Source organism: Epinephelus moara, chromosome 7, assembly GCF_006386435.1.
Source record: "Epinephelus moara isolate mb chromosome 7, YSFRI_EMoa_1.0, whole genome shotgun sequence".
Lineage (NCBI taxonomy): Eukaryota > Metazoa > Chordata > Actinopteri > Perciformes > Serranidae > Epinephelus > Epinephelus moara.
The window spans coordinates 12,753,613-12,769,565 of record NC_065512.1 but is presented as its reverse complement, the minus strand read 5'-3'; the positions used below and the strand labels follow the sequence as shown (position 1 = coordinate 12,769,565).

The window sequence follows — 15,953 nt, the reverse complement described above, 5'->3', positions numbered from 1 at the left end:
GGGGCCTCCTACCAGCGGGACATGCCCAGAACACTATTGGGAGGCGCCCAGGAGGCATCCTGATCAGATGCCCGAACCACCTCAACTGACCCCTTTGGATGTGAAGGAGCAGCGGCTCTACTCCGAGCTTCTTACCCTATCTCTGAGGCTGAGCCCAGCCACCATTCTGAGGGAACTCATTTGGCTGCTTGTATCCACGACCTCATTCTTTCGGTCATTACCTAGAGCTCATGATCATAGGTGAGGGCTGGGACATAGATGGACAAGTAAATTGACAGCTTTGCCCTCCGGCTCAGCTCCCTCCCTTGTTTTTCATCTCTGAGGTTTTTAAAAGGATTTTCATCTCCACATCATCCATTACAGTCACGGAACATACAACTCGTTGGGTACTATCCCTCACCAATCTGTTGTCCTTGATGCAGTGATCCTGATGTAAACTCTGATGTGCCCTCCAGGTGTCAAAACAGGCCAAGGAGTTCCTGGAGTTTGTGTACGAGGAGCCTCTGCTGGACATCCAGCAGCTCAACCCTTGTTTGTATGAGCACTGTGAGCCTCTCAGCACCGTGCTGCGCCTCCGTCAGCAGCTCCAGTCACTGCGGGCCTACCTGTTCAGCTGCAGAGCAACCGTCGCCGAGGACCTCAGACGAAGGTAGGTTGGCGGTGAAGTCTGTTGTGTTGGTATATCTCTGTTGAGCGATTGATCGCTCAGACTGTTAACATCTCCCTGTATGATCCTTGTTTACACGTGTGTGTCTGAGTGCCTGCATGTACACTGCTATGACTTTTATCTGCATGCATTCCTGTGTGTATATATGCTGCATATACATAAAAGATGTGTGCCTGTGTGTGTATATGTTCATGTGTGTGATGGTCGGGGGGGATGAGTGTTTATCTGAGTGGGGTCCCACACTGAAAGCCTTGTCTGTGAGCTGATGGATGCTCCTCGACTCGCTCCAGGTCACTAATACACTCTGATCCGACTTTTTCTAAAGGAGAAGCTTCTTACCTCGGCAGACAGAATATTAATCAAATTCCAGTCTATCCTGATAACTCCTAAAAAGTATAATTTTTTTATCCACAGATTAACAGAAACTGTATCCAGCCATGCAAATAATTTTAGTTTTCAGGGGGGGGGGTTTGGTAAGAAGTCAGGTCACAGTGAGGTCACTGGATTCATCCAGAGTAACAAGGACACTGTTGTAGAAAACAAATGATATTGAATTGTTGCTGTAATTTAGTTGAATCAACTAGTAATTATAGTGAATGCAAGTCACTGGAAATCCAAAATATCATATAATGCATTCATTAGTATATTCTGCATTATGCATCTTTCATTTGTAGGTAAATGAAAAAATGCTTAAGCCTGCGATGGCTATTTTGCTCTAAGACCTATATTTCATTGAAAGGCACTCTTGCGCTTCAGCCAAAAATAAAACTGGATCGGTGCTCACAGCACGGGACAAAGTAGTAGGCAATACATCAAGTGGGCCACTTCAAAAAATGACTGAACCCAAATGAAAAGAGGCTGGAGCACTCGATAAAATTGCAGAGCTTTTAATAAGGTGCAAACAGACTGACAGTAGCATCGAAATAAAATAAATAAACAGTAGATTGATTACACAGGAAGGTTAGGGTGATGGGGTGGTTGCCAGGCAACAATAAAAAGATGCAGCAAGTGTTGTTTTTTTTGTTTGTTTGTTTGTTTGTTTGTTTGTTTTACTAGCAGCATTCGATTGAAAAATTGAGTGTGGTGCGTTTAACGTTTTGCAACCTGCAAAATGCTTTCTGTGTGATCGGGGCCTAAATAATGAAATATAGGTGACAATACATCAAGTGGGCCACTTCAAAAATGACTGAACCCAAATAAAAGGAGGCTGGAGCACTCGATACTGACTCTGAAGAAGACGCAGTAGCGTCGAAACTTCAGTCTGTTTGCACCTTATTAAAAGCTCTGCAATTTTATCGAGTGCTCCAGCCTCCTTTGATGGTACTTGCTGTAGCTCTGGTTGAGGGTGAGAGGCTGTCAGTAAATAGTTTGTTGGGCACAGGGAAACAGAGATCTGTGTGGGTACATGAGACCCAAAAAAAGAGGGTGGATCATGGGGAGTACCACCAGTTGGTCCAGGAGCTTCTCCTCCATGATGGCTGTTTCCAGGCATATTTTAGGATGACTCGGGAGCAGTTTGACAACCTGCTGTCTATTGTTGGGCTGTATAGCTCTGTGTATCCAGAGACCACTACCACCAGTTTCTCCTCCAACTGTAAACTTGTTGTCGTGACCACCACAGAAGGCCCGCCTCTCAAATCATCCGATTGGACAATGGGGAAAAAGCGTAAATGACATGGGGCACTTTTCCGCTCTTAGCTGAAGTTTTTTTCAACTTGAGGAGTTCAAAGTGCTCCAGCAAAAACGGTAGCAAATATGAGGTGCGTGGCAACGCAACGCAGCCAGCCAAAAAGCTTCATTCTCATTAAAACCAGTTACAAAAAGCTGTCTCCAGCTGCTAAAACACTTACTGTACAATCAGGGCCTTATATTGCATTATATTGCGTTTTTTTGGCATTTGTGCATACACTTAAAGTTATGTGTCAAAAAAGGTTTACATTAGAGACAAAATATGGAACAAAATACAGAATATTAAAAGCTACAGATTTCAGATGTAAGGCATGCTGGTGTTAGTAACTTCTCTGGGCAGGTAATGGCAAAAAGTACATTAACAAGGTGCAGTATGCAGCACAAGGCAAATATGCCTGTGTATAATATGATGTAGATGGAAAGAAAATGTGGAAGTGTACTGCTGGTTTCAACATATTTAACTTCCTCTGACATGTTTTTTGTTTACAGACAATGAGTTTGGAAAGTGTACAGCTGCAGAATTACACATATTGATTGTCAATATCAACACGAGATGCTTAAACTGTAAAATCTGATCACTATAATAGTCTTCATAAAGATTTTTAATATCCCATTATTTATATGTTTTTATCCAGCTTGCCAACCAGCGTCAAACAGAAACTACTGGTGTTTTATCAGCTTTTTAAAAAAAAGCCCATATTAGTCTCACCCTGTTGCAACACAGAGACAAGCAGCATCATGGCGTTCTGTGTTTACTTCTGTCCCATTAGCTAGTGCCGGCTAGTGCCCCGCCACTTCCAAACACTGCAGGATTGATGAGGGCCATGGCGCTAAAACCTTCCCCTAGTCATCAGTCTACTTCAGGGGGGGATCTGAAGAGAGATGTCTGTTGCATACATGCAGAGAGCCGTGGAAAACACAATCGCAGGCACAACCACATGAGGCACTAAAGGCTGTAGGTTAGAAGCAACTGTGGTTTGACTCTTTCAAGGATTAGATCTTTAATAGCATGTTGCAGAGGAATCTTTGCTTAATGTGCATGGTAAACATAGGTGCAGTGCTGCTGGAGGGCACCTGAACTACACTCCACCACCTTTTTTCTCCAAATGAGGATGCTGCGTTCTTTTAGGCGCTTTCAATGTGTTTTTTTTTTTGCAATTCCGAGTCAATCGAAGGCCCCAGAATTGCATCGACTTGTAATTGTATCGTGGCAGACTTTGTAATATCGGCAAATATCGTATCGTTGTCCAGTGAATCAATATGATATCGTATCGTGATGAAACTATGGATTTACACCCCTATTCAGGAGCTGAAAAAGTTCATACCTCCTCAACCCACAATTTTTTCTTAATCAAATAACATTGATTGGGGGTGTAGAAGAGGGTTGCTTGTGTTTATTAAGTAGCTGTGAAGCTAGTTGGTTGAGGTAGCAGTGGAAATTGAGGTTGTAAAAGGTAGTATGTGGGGCTGCCCCTGACTAATAATTTTTCTAGTCGACCAATAGTCATCATTTAGGGCCATTAGTCGACTAGTCACCTGCATCTTTTCGATATATTAATTAAATTATTAAATCACGTATTTTGGGCGGGGCAACACAATGGTTTGAGTTGAAGGTGTGAGAAAGAATAGTATCAGTAACATTGTTAACACTGTGCTACATTACAGAGAAATACAAAACCGTACTAATGAACCTTCATTAATATAGGCCTATATTTTATCTACAAGTGCACGTCACACACTGAGCGAGCCGCCTGTTAATGACGCTGTGGGCTAATGGGCATGTAGCTACTTCCATGTTTCAGATGATACGTCATGTTTGTAGTCGACCAATGAAGATGAGTTTACATATCACCTTGGGTTCGTCCTTCACCTTCTCAAAATGATCCCACACTTTGGATTTCCTGCCCGACATGTTATTAACTAGCCTGTGGAATAACCAAAGGTACCAGCCCTGGAAATTAACCTGACTCCTGTCTGACTGCTGAGCGTGGACACTTCCTGTGTCTGTCCTTTCAAATTAAATTCCCACATGGTCGAGTCATATAGATTTTGATTTATTTTAACAAGGTGCAGCTCCTAATAGAGTTCCACGTTTTTTGTTTTTTTTCTGGCGACTTAAGCGACAAATGAAATCTTGCCGACTAATGACCTTTCTGGTCGACTATCGCCTGGTCGACTATTGGGGGGCAGCCCCTGTAGTATGTAATTTCGAATCAAAAAACTTCCTCCTGACCCACCTCATTAATGTAAATGCGTATTTAAGAGTTATTTGAACATTAACTACACTACAACTAACAGCATCCAAAAAGTTGTAGCCTATCACACCTCAGTGACACTGTGTCAACACAAGTTGAACGTTATAAGTTTGATTAAGATAAGATTTGGTTTTGGTTTGCATTAGATTGTAACAGATTTAGTTTAACCACCCCCTGCCCACACACACACACACACACACACACACACACACACACTAACACATTTGTAGGACTTCCTACATCTGCTGACTCACACACACTTACTCAGGTCCCTCCTTCAGTACACGATCATAATCACTGAGCGATAACAGAGTTGTAATCAGAGGTGTGTCTGCTGGACTGGAAACACATTGAGGAGAGGGAAATAAAATAAGGAATTAAATACTATCAGGTCTTAAACAAATATTGTCATCTGTCGGCATGTGTGTGTGTTTGTACATATGAACGAATCTGTGTATCTTCTGTTTGTAATCTAATCCTAAAATATGTTAGTTCTCAAGTACTTTTATCAAGATCACACACACTTTAAGGGTGTGTTCATCTGGGCAACCAGGAGCCAGTGTGTGTTTGATAGCTGGACCCTAGTGTGTGTGTCTGATGTGGTAACCGTTGGTAACATACCAAACAGAGTAGTTTATCAGTGATGCCTATCACCAAGAGGTGGCTGGATCTCACACACACACACACATATGAATACAAACGCACACACACACACACACACACACACACACACACACACACACACACACACACACACACACACACACACACACACACACACACACACACACTTGTGTTTTGGTGACACTCATCACAGCTTAGACAGGATTTAACATGGTGCCATCCGTGTTAGTAGTCTGAGAGGAGGCCACACACACACACACACACACACACACACACTCTCTCTCTCTCTCTCTCCTGTCTGTGTTTGGTCTAACGTTAGAACATGCAGTGCGTCTGACTCTTAGATTAATACTATTATTTTGTTTAGCAGCGTAGACTGAAAGGCTGTTGGTTAAATATTAAATCTGTGTAATGCCTGTATTCAGTACAGTGTGTGATCATTGTTCCTTATTTACATGTTCCCAAGATTGAAAGTATTATTTTTTAAAAAACTGGACTGAAATAAATAAATAATGAAAAATTAAAAAAAATAGTGTAGTAACTAATTTAAAAGCATGAGGCAGTTTGCTGATGTTCATGGTGGCACACAGGAACACAGAGGCCATCTCCCCAATATTGTTCGGCAGTTTTTGTGCTGGTGCAAGATAGGGCATTTCATGATATGACCTCAACTCAGTATCACAATTAAGTGAACATTTTACTTCGATCATGATTATTCAACGATTATTTTGTTTTTGTAAATATGATGCATTGCAACTTTTTTTGTGTGTGTTTTCACAGGATCTTCCCCAGGGAATACCTGCTACAGCACATTCACCTGTACTCCATGGCAGACCTGCAGCAGGTACACACACACACACACACACACACACACACACACACACACACACACACACACGCTTGTATTGAACAAATAGTTAAATGTTGATATTGAACAGCCAAATCCGCTTCGAATATAAAAATATAAGTTAGCTAATTTGTTGCACAGGGTGTTCCTTCATGACCATGAACACACACACTGTAGATTACTTCGCCTCAGTTCCACATACACCAAACACCCAAATAATCAGTAGATGGACTTCTCTATCGAATTGACACAGTAACCTACATCATAGCCTGACATGTACCTCCCAAGAAATGTAACTACACGTCACAGTGACACAGAACTCCTGTCTGTTTGTAAGCTGAAACCATTTCCCTCAGTGGAAATGAAGCTTTCATTTACTTTAATTTCACAGATAAGACATAAAGACATAAGACATTTTAAATAACATTTTAACTCGTGTGTGTGATTTATCCTGGCTTCATATGAGCAGAGGAAATCTCGCCATAGTCTTGTGCTAATAACGTTAGCATGTTATATTTGTTTGGAAAACGTGTTTAGTATAAGACTGTTGTTTTGTCAGTGAACCTTGTGAGTTGTAATGGAACAATATTTTGTAACGTTACCTTTGTTAGGGTGACCATATTTTGATTTCCAAAAAAGAGGACACTCGGCCGGCCACGACATAGCCTACTTAAATGATACTCGCAGCTTACTTAAAGATGACTTATCATTTTAATATATTTAAAATTTATATGTATGGATAGAAAATTCAGTTATATTACAAAATTATATCTCTCAAAGACAGAAATTCAGATAGGCCCCAAAAGGGGAAACATAGACACACTAGAGTGTGGCGATCCGAGCCCGACGGTACTCAACGGGTCGGGCCGGGTTTGGTCAAAAATGTAGCTNCTCCCGCCTCCCGCTCCCGTCTCAAACACGGAGGTCTCCCTCTCCGCTGAGCACGCCCGGCCTGTTAAATAGCCTGTAACCATAACAACTGTGTGACACAAACTCAGTGCTTTGGTCATTAAATAATGTCGGACTCGGTTCGGGTTCGGACAGAAATATGCGGCCTGTGCCGCACTCTAACACACACACACAAACACACGGAAAACCGGACATTATCATCAGTTTATAAAAAAACCCCGGACACCCCAGACAGAACGTGAAAAGTGGACATGTCCAGGCAAAAGAGGACGTTTGGTCAGCCTACCTTTGTTAAATGTTGCTGTTGTCCCTGGCTTCATATGAGGAGAGGAAAAGTCTGCTAGCCACCAGGCTAATTTATACAATGTAAAATGCCATAGGCTCGTGCTAATAACGTTAGCATGTTGTATTTGTGGGGAAAATGTGTCCAGATAAAGACAAGTGTTTGTCTGTGAATGCTGCGAGTTATAGTGAAGCTGATTTGTGTAAATTGTCTCTATTAAGCCATGTTTAATGTGTGTTTAATGTGTGTTTTGAATCAACTAAACTTAACAGCACTTCACAGAAACCACGCCGCCAACTAGTGTCTTGGAGGTGTAACTGCAGAGTGACACAGACACACCAAGTATAAATGCTCATAACAGCATAGGCTTTGCACAGAGCTGACACAGTATAAAGTATAGAGTATATAAAGTAGTATAAATCTGTATAAATCCATCTCCAATAAGATAATACTGAGACAAATTAACACAGTGTTGGAGTTGGGTTTGTTAACAAGAGGAAAAACATAAAATAATGCCTGCCTTATCCTTTAAGTAAGCACGACCTCTCCTTTGTTTCTTTGGCTAGAGTCCATGTCAAAACAGTGATAAGAGAGGGTAATACCCTCTAATAGCCCCGTGTAGAACAGGGTTGGCTCTTTCAAGTGTCCCGATCCAAGCAAACAATAGTGTCGGTGGAAAGACTTCATATCTGGAGTCGTGGAAACATTTAACTCTCTGCGTTATTTAATCAGCAGATTTTCTAATCAAGTTGCAAACTGTCATATCTGCAAGCATGCCTGCCGTTAATACTAGTTACACTGCCCAAATCTGCTTTTTGGAGAATTTAGTAAGTTTTTTTTTTAGCAGAGATCATTAAAAAAGGAAACACATCCTGGCCCTTAAGCGGTTCAGTATCTAGTCGTTGAACTGAGTTTGAGGGGTCAGAGGAAAGCGACCGCAAATGACTGAAAAGTTCTTTTGTTTGTCATTATGTTCATTATGTTGTACCCTGCCCCATTTTTTTTTCTTTCAACCCTCCCTCCCTCTGACTCAGAGCTCGGCCACAGACTCTCACGGTGAAAGAAATTGGACCCCCTCCTCCTCCTCCTCCTCCTCCTCCTCCTCCTCCTCCTCTCCCACACTCTGTGTCTCTCTGCTCCACTAATTGGTTACATTCAGAATCAACAGGCAGAAAAACAAAGCGTGACATCCCTCCATTCTTTCCAACATCCCCTCGGCCTCACACACGCTCTGCACACATGTGTGTTATATATGTGTGTGTGTGTGTCCTTCACTCTCTCTTTCCCTGCTAAACTCCGTGATTTACTCATAAATCCCAAACCGGTGATTCAGTACTAATTTTAACAATAGGTAGAGTCTGCACCGCTCCCTCCTCTCCTTCCCTCCCCCTCTAACCTCCTCCCCTCTCGTGGAGATTCTCAAGCACTCTGCCTCTTAATTGGTTTTCCATATTAACAAGCTTGTTTCTTTTGATTCACCTCCTGAATAAAATGACGCTCTTAATCAACATGGCTTTTTTTGTTCCAGCCCGGAGGTCAGTAAAGGCTAAACTCCCCTGGCTAAACCCTGGACCATACTAAGTCTATTCACCTCCCGACAAATAGCCTCCACCCATATCCCCCATTAGGAGCCGGTTCATTCGGAGAAAACATATGTGTTTGTCTAAGGACACTCTGCCCTTTTCCTCTGCTGGTTTTAAGGATTGTTTCTGGGGTTTTGTGTGAGGACTAAAGTAGTGTGTGTGTGTGTGTGTGTGTGTGTGTGTGTGTGTGTGTGTGTGTGCGTGCGTGCGCAGCATGCTTCCCACAGTGATACTCTGGCATTCTCTCTATGCCAGGCATGCCTCTCCACTCACACTTGTCCAGACACACAGAGGCCTCTTAAGTAAATGTTAAAAGTTCTCAGAAAGATTTGCAGTTTCTGCTCAAGGCTTTGAGGTGAGCTGAAGCTTTTACCGTCAAATGCACAATGGTGGAGGTGTAGATCAAGTCAAATAGGGCAACATAAAAATCATTTTCAATGTGCCAGAAATTGGGCAACGAATAGTACGAGGACTTATTAAAAAACAGTGTAGCTAATTACAGAATACAGTTACGAGGGTGAAAAGTGTACTTTGTAGGAATTCTTATGTGGGAGTTCTACGTCTGCAATGAATTGACACCGTACCATAGAGACATAGAGCCCATGCCGTAGTCTACGCCATAGCCTGACGTGCACCTCCCCAGAGGCGACAGAGCCTTTGGGGCGGCTGCCCCTAGGCTCTGGAATAGCCTGCCCCTGCACATTAGGTCTGCCCAGACCCTAGAGGTTTTTAAGTCTTTTCTTAAAACCCACTTCTTCTCTCAGGCTTTTAACTCAGGTTGAGCTGGACACCCAAACATTTTAGCTTATTTTGATCTTATTTTATAACTCTTGTATTTTATTTTATTGTATTGTATTTTATGTATCTTATGGTTATTATTGTGGTGTACTATTAGGTACCTCATTGTATTTGCTTGTTTATTTCTATTGACCTGTTCAGCACTTTGGTCAACCTTGGTTGTTTTAAATGTGCTTTATAAATAAAGTTTGAGTTGAGTTGAGTTGAGTTGAGAAATGTAGCTACACGTCGCGGTGATGCAGACCTCCTGTCTATTTCTGTAAGCTGATATCCCGTTTATATGACAACAATTTCAACTGAAAACAGTAAACTTTAGTTGCGTATCGGCCGATCGTTTACACAATACACCCAGTGTTTTGGGTGCCTGAAAACGTAACGTTTCGAAAACAGGTTCCAGAGTGCAATTTTTTGGAAATGGCACCGTCTCCGATGTTATCTAAACTTGCAATATGCAGTTCCTCTGAAAACGGAGACTTTTCGCACTTGCACATTACGGTTCCAGTCACTAGGCATGCGCGAGAAAGTCGACCATCACAACAACAATGGCGGACTCCCGAGCTCTGCTTGTGCTGCTCACCCTATTGAATTTATCAACGCTTCCCCATCATAGTGTAGATTTACTGTAGCAACTCCACCTCATCATCCGTCCAGACAAATGTTCGTGCGGTTGCCATTTTGTTTGTTTATACATTGCCGCTCTGTAGAAGGATGCGTAAGCGTCGCAGCGCCAACTACTGGCCTGGCATGTATACTGCAGCGTTTTTGGTCATTTTTGCGGATCGGTGTGCACGGCAATTGTTATCAAAACGTTGTCGTCTGACTTTTTTCAAAACGAAAATGAGAAACGATTCTGTTTTCAGTGTATTGTTTTCGTGTAAACATGGCCTGAAACCATTTCCCTCAGTGGAAACGAAACTTTTATTTACTTTAATTTCACAGATAAGAAACAATAAATTGTGAAGACAATAAAGCCTCCACAAAAATAGCATTTTAAGTCTTGTGTGTGATTTATCCTGGCATATGAGTAGAGGAAAAGTCTGCTAGTCGCTAGGCTAATTTATACAATGTAAAATGCCATAGGCTTGAGCTAATAACATTAGCATGTTGTATTTGTTTGGAAAACGTGTTTAATATAAGACAGTTGTTTTGTCGGTGAACCTTGTGAGTTGTAATGGAGCAGAATTTTGTAACGTTACCTTTGTTAAATGTTGCTGTTGTAGGCGCCCCAGGTACAAAGGCTGTGTCCTTGCAGCGGCCACGAGCTTCATTCCAACCCACAGCCCTGCTGCATGTCAGCACCCCACCTCTCTCTGCCCCTTTCACGCTGTATCTGTCCCATTAAATAAAGACAAAAAAAATGTCTTAAAAAAATTGTTTCAGAGGGAGGCCATGATTTTGTGTGATGTCATAGCACAGCTGAGTTAAATACAGTTAATAGCTTGAGGGCACATTCACAGGTCGGGTCTACCTGTCAAAGGGAGGCCTTCGTAAAAATCTCTATATTGGGAATTTGTAGTTGTCATCATTGTAGAGTCATTTGACTTTTTTGTGCAACATAAACCTTCAACCTAAACACTACAACAACTGAAGAACTGAATAACAATCTATGTGCTCCAGTTTTCCCCTGGACTCAACTACATATGATTCCAGTCGACTGAGAGCACCACACCACCACAGGCTGAGACACAACACAGACACTGGTGCATCATCACTGCACCTTCATTTAATCTTACGAATAGTTTCATTGTTTTAAAGGGAATTTCATGGCTTTTATTATGGAAACTCCAAAGTTATTAAATACATTTAGCTGCTTTTATTTGTGTTTTAATCTATAAGACAGGCACAGCTAGAAAATGTTTTTCTTACTCATCTGGTAGGTTACTCAAAAATTTTGGGAACCCCCTGATAAGACAGACTCCAGCATGCAGACGCTGACAACCAGCATACATCAAGTCTTCTGTGTGTGTGTGTGTGTGTGTGTGTGTGTGTGTGTGTGTGTGTGAGGGAGAGTTAGGAGAGGGTGTTATCCAAACAGAGCTGGTCTTTCCAGCCATGTAATCCCAGCTGGCTTTCTAGTTCCTCAATGGAGCTGCGGTAGTCTGTGTGTGTGTGTGTGTGTGTGTGTGTGTGTGTGTGTGTGTGTGTGTGTGTGTGAGCCACAGAGAGTAAGGGAGAGAGCGGAGGGCAGGAGAACGGCTGTTAAACAGCAGTTTTAGGGGATTAGGAGGTTTTGGAGCACAAAGACTCTGCGTGGAGCAGAAAAAGAGGTTGAACTGGAGGGGGAGGAGTTTAAGAGGATGGATGGAGGGAGAGGAGGTGAAGTGTGTGCATGTGTGTGTTTTGTGGTTGGAGGGAAAGAGGGTGAAGGAGGTGAATATATCTGGAGGGTTTGTCCTGTAGACTGCTTGTAAATATAATCCTGTGAATATACTATATATATATTATGAATGAAGTTATTTAAATCCTGGCACAGATGCTGCTGCCGCCGTTATTTTGCACATTCTTTAAAAGGTGAAATCTGCAACGTAGTTCAGTGTCATTGCTTTGGTTAGCAGCTAAATCTGACGATGCCAATTACTGTAAGTCTGGATTGAGTGCTGCAGGGATGTTTTTTGTCGGCCAACCCAGAAGTTCCCTCGACAAAAAGTCAACATTTTTTCCATTGTATTAAATTATTATGTTACATATTATACTACTTCAGGGAGTGCAGTTACAGTGACAATGGGTGTCATGCTAGCTCTGATTGCTTGACAGTCCATCACAAAGGGGCGGGGCTTAGCAAAGGGTCAGTTGGCAAATTAAGGGTGTGAACNAATCAACCTGCGTAGTTGTCCCTCCATTGTGACATTAGAAAGTGTCACATTTATTTTGCAAGTGTACTCTTCTTCAACGTTTGCTTTACCTCTTTACTTACTTTACAAAATGGTAATGCACAGAAGCTTTGCACACTGAGTCCAATGCATTTTTTTATACTATGCGTTGCGACAATTTGCAATGCGTGGCAAAATGAAACAACACATTTCCTCTCGTGCTTCTCTCCACTGGAGTTATTTATCTGTCACCACTCTCTATCCCCGTGTCTTGCATTTGGCACCGCAGCTGCATGAAGGGGCAGAGCTGTCCTCGCATCTCTGTCTCCACACTGCTGCTTGCTCTGTGTCTGTGTGAGGTCCACACCCACCTCCTCCTCATCATCATCATCATCCGCCTGAATATTACTCTCTGACCTGTTGGACATGAGCTATGTGAGTTATGAAATGATTCTGTGCGATCTGTCCTCCTGTCTTGTCCCGTTGCCACATTTTCTTCACTGATTCTCAGTCAAATGTCTCTAAAGGCCGCTGACGGATGCGAAAAATGCAGAAAATCGAGCCTGTTCTGAAAACTTAAATGATGGACAAAAGTTTCGGACACAATGTGAGGTTGGATATATCTTTAGACGTGCAACAATTTTGGACGAAAAAAACAGACTCAGTGTGCAAAGGCCTTAAGTCTTCTTTTCTTTCCCATCCTGTTAAATTGGAGGGTTCTGAGGTGATGATCTGGCAGCCCTTAAGATGTGCCGACCCCATGTAAAGACTCTTTAATCATTTTACAGAATCCACCGGTCAACAATTTCTGTCTCTTCTGGAGAGAGAAATAAGTCCGACCCTGAGCTCCCTTCAGAGCACTGAGAGGTCTGCCAGCGGGCTGGCTGCTGGTCGGCCCAGACACTCAGGATAGCCATCGATATTTGGCTTCATTGTTGTCCTTGTTGGATGTGAGCGAGCGTACAAATTAAAAGGGTTGAAGTTGGGAGTTCCTGTCTGAAGGATCGTCCCAGTGTGACCCTGCTGGCCAGCGCTACTTTAGTGCAATAAATAAAAAGGTCATTGGATATTTATAGCAAGCGGTAACAGCAGATGTATGTGAATTTTTAAGAAGATGGAGGAAAAGATTTGTGAATAAGTGAAACAATATCGCTGGTAAATCAGCGATCCAGGCTTTATACACGTTCATGAAGTTGTTTGTATATATTGCAGTATCCCTCTTTACGCTCGTCTATTTACTTCTGTCACCCTCCATCCATCCATCTTTCTGCACCGCCCTTCTTCTTTCCCACCATCCCTCCAGAGTACCAGTCAGCCACCAGAGCTGTGCTGCCAGTGTTTGATTCTGCCCAGTCCAATTATAGAGGGCCTTAATTACTGAGCCTGTCAGCCTCCATCAGGAGAGCCATTCGTCATGTGGACCGGGGTGGACCGGACTGAGCGGGGCTGCTTAGGTTTAGTGTGGGGACACATATATCTGTCTGTCACTCTCAGTACCTGTCTGTCTGTCTGTACGCGACTGCGTTGTTTCTCACATACAGAAGAAAAATTGAATTAGAAACACACGTACACTGTGGAGTTTTCTTGTACAACACGTTCTCTGTAAGGCCTAAGAGACATGTTGGAAGCATTTCCCACATATCAAAACATTTGTAGAAACCAGGTTTAAATTAAAATCCAGATCTCATCTCACACCAGCGGCTTTCTTTACCAAAACATACACAGAACAACTGTAAGAAACCTACGCCTGCATGTTACAGTCCCAGAGGATTATCAATGTGAAGCTCTCTGATTGAACGATTGTTTCTCCAACAAAGAAACAGCCGTCAATTATGCCATAACACCATGTTTTTTTTCGCTGAAACAAATTAGATCTGGGCAGGGACTTTGACGTTATTGGGACATTTTATCTTGCATAATGCATTGCTTGTTTTGTCATGTTTGAGTTGAATCAAAGAAGTCATGTCAGAGACTGACTCAAATATATTCTGTTTTTAGTAGGGCTGCCCCTGACTAAGAATTTTCCTAGTCAACCAATAGTTGTCATTCACAGTGTAAAGTCTAACAGACTTGGTTGTGGTGTATGATTTACTGTAAACAGGATCGGTATACCTCTATGTCTCCTCTGTGTGTGGTTTCTTCCTCCTCTTTCCATCTCACGTCCTCCTCTTCTCCTCTTGTCCTCGTTGTGTAACAATCAGCATGAAGGAGGTTATAATTGGGAGGTCCGGAGCTCTGCCAGGTGGAACCACTTGTATCTGAATACGAGCTCTCGCTCTCTCTCTCTCTCAAGATCTCTCTGGTATATTGTATCTCTACCACTCTGTCTCTTACTTTATACAGTCTCTCCCTCTGTCTCACATACATGGCCTGTATTATTAACATGATACGACAAAGATTTATTGAGTTTTTATTTCTGTATGATTCTACAGAGACTTTCTTTTCACTAACTGTTTTTTCTCTGTGAGTCATCCACTGTCTATTCACGACAATACAACTGCAGCCCCCCACCGCCAAACCCCCCACCTCAGTTCTTAAAGGAACTTGCCAAGCGTTGCCATTAAAAGGCGTTCACCTCATTTGCTGTCTGCCTCCTTCCTTCCTTTGGTTTCCTCTCCTCCTGTCACCAGTCTTTCCTTCAAGCCAAAGAGGATTCCTTCTTTCTTGCAGTCATTTTGAAACAAGTTTATTCAATGATTTAATCTTGGAAAAAAAAAAATAAGAATAACAGATCTCAAAGCCTTCCAGGAACTCCATTTGTGAGTCCTACAGTTTCAGACCTCCACCACATATCAAACTTTAATAATATTTATCTGAATATCATCAATGGCGATCTAGTGGCTGGACTTTTTGACCATATCATGCATGCCTTACTGCCTGTAATTACCTTGTAGATTGTATTAGCGGAAGGGTGTTTGCTTTTAAAGACTTTTTACAAGTTTCCTTGATTAAGATTTTTAGCAAAGAGCTAATGTTGGTACATTTAAGAGTATTCATTGTACTTGACCGTGCCCTATCTTCTCCTCTTCCTCCCTCTTTCCCCATCCCTCCTCTGCCCTCACCCTCCAGGTGATTGATGGAAAACTGGCTCCCTTTCTGTCCAAGGTGATCAAGTTTGCCAGCTCCCATGTTTTCAGCTGCAGTTTGTGTCGAGAGAAAGGTTTCATTTGTGAGCTCTGCCAGAACGGACAGGTCATCTACCCCTTCCAGGAGAGCGCCACCAAGAGGTACAGATCCTCATAACCTTTCTATACATACTTAGTAAAACAAATCTGGGCTGGTCATTGATTACAGATATGAGTGATTTGAATTTTATTTTGAACGGAAAAGTCTTGATTCAATGGAAAAAAGTCAGACAAAAGATCCCAGTAAAGTAAGTTTATTTAGTGAAGCAATGTTTCAATCATACATACAAAGTCAAACATCACATTGCTTTGAATCACAAAGCAGAACAAGCACTACAGTATAAAGACACAAACACATTCAGA

At 42.3% G+C, this 15,953-nt stretch overlaps 1 protein-coding gene across 1 annotated transcript in view; it reads left to right on the top strand.

The window, feature by feature from the left end:
• Positions 1–15,708, top strand: part of plekhm3 (pleckstrin homology domain containing, family M, member 3) — a 46,172-nt gene extending 30,464 nt beyond the window's left edge. Inside the window, exons 5-7 of the mRNA XM_050049669.1 lie at positions 456–649; positions 6,016–6,079; positions 15,535–15,708. Coding sequence (XP_049905626.1) covers positions 456–649; positions 6,016–6,079; positions 15,535–15,708 — 432 coding nt within the window. The remainder of the gene's footprint in view (positions 1–455; positions 650–6,015; positions 6,080–15,534) is intronic.
• The last annotated feature ends 245 nt before the right edge of the window (positions 15,709–15,953 follow it).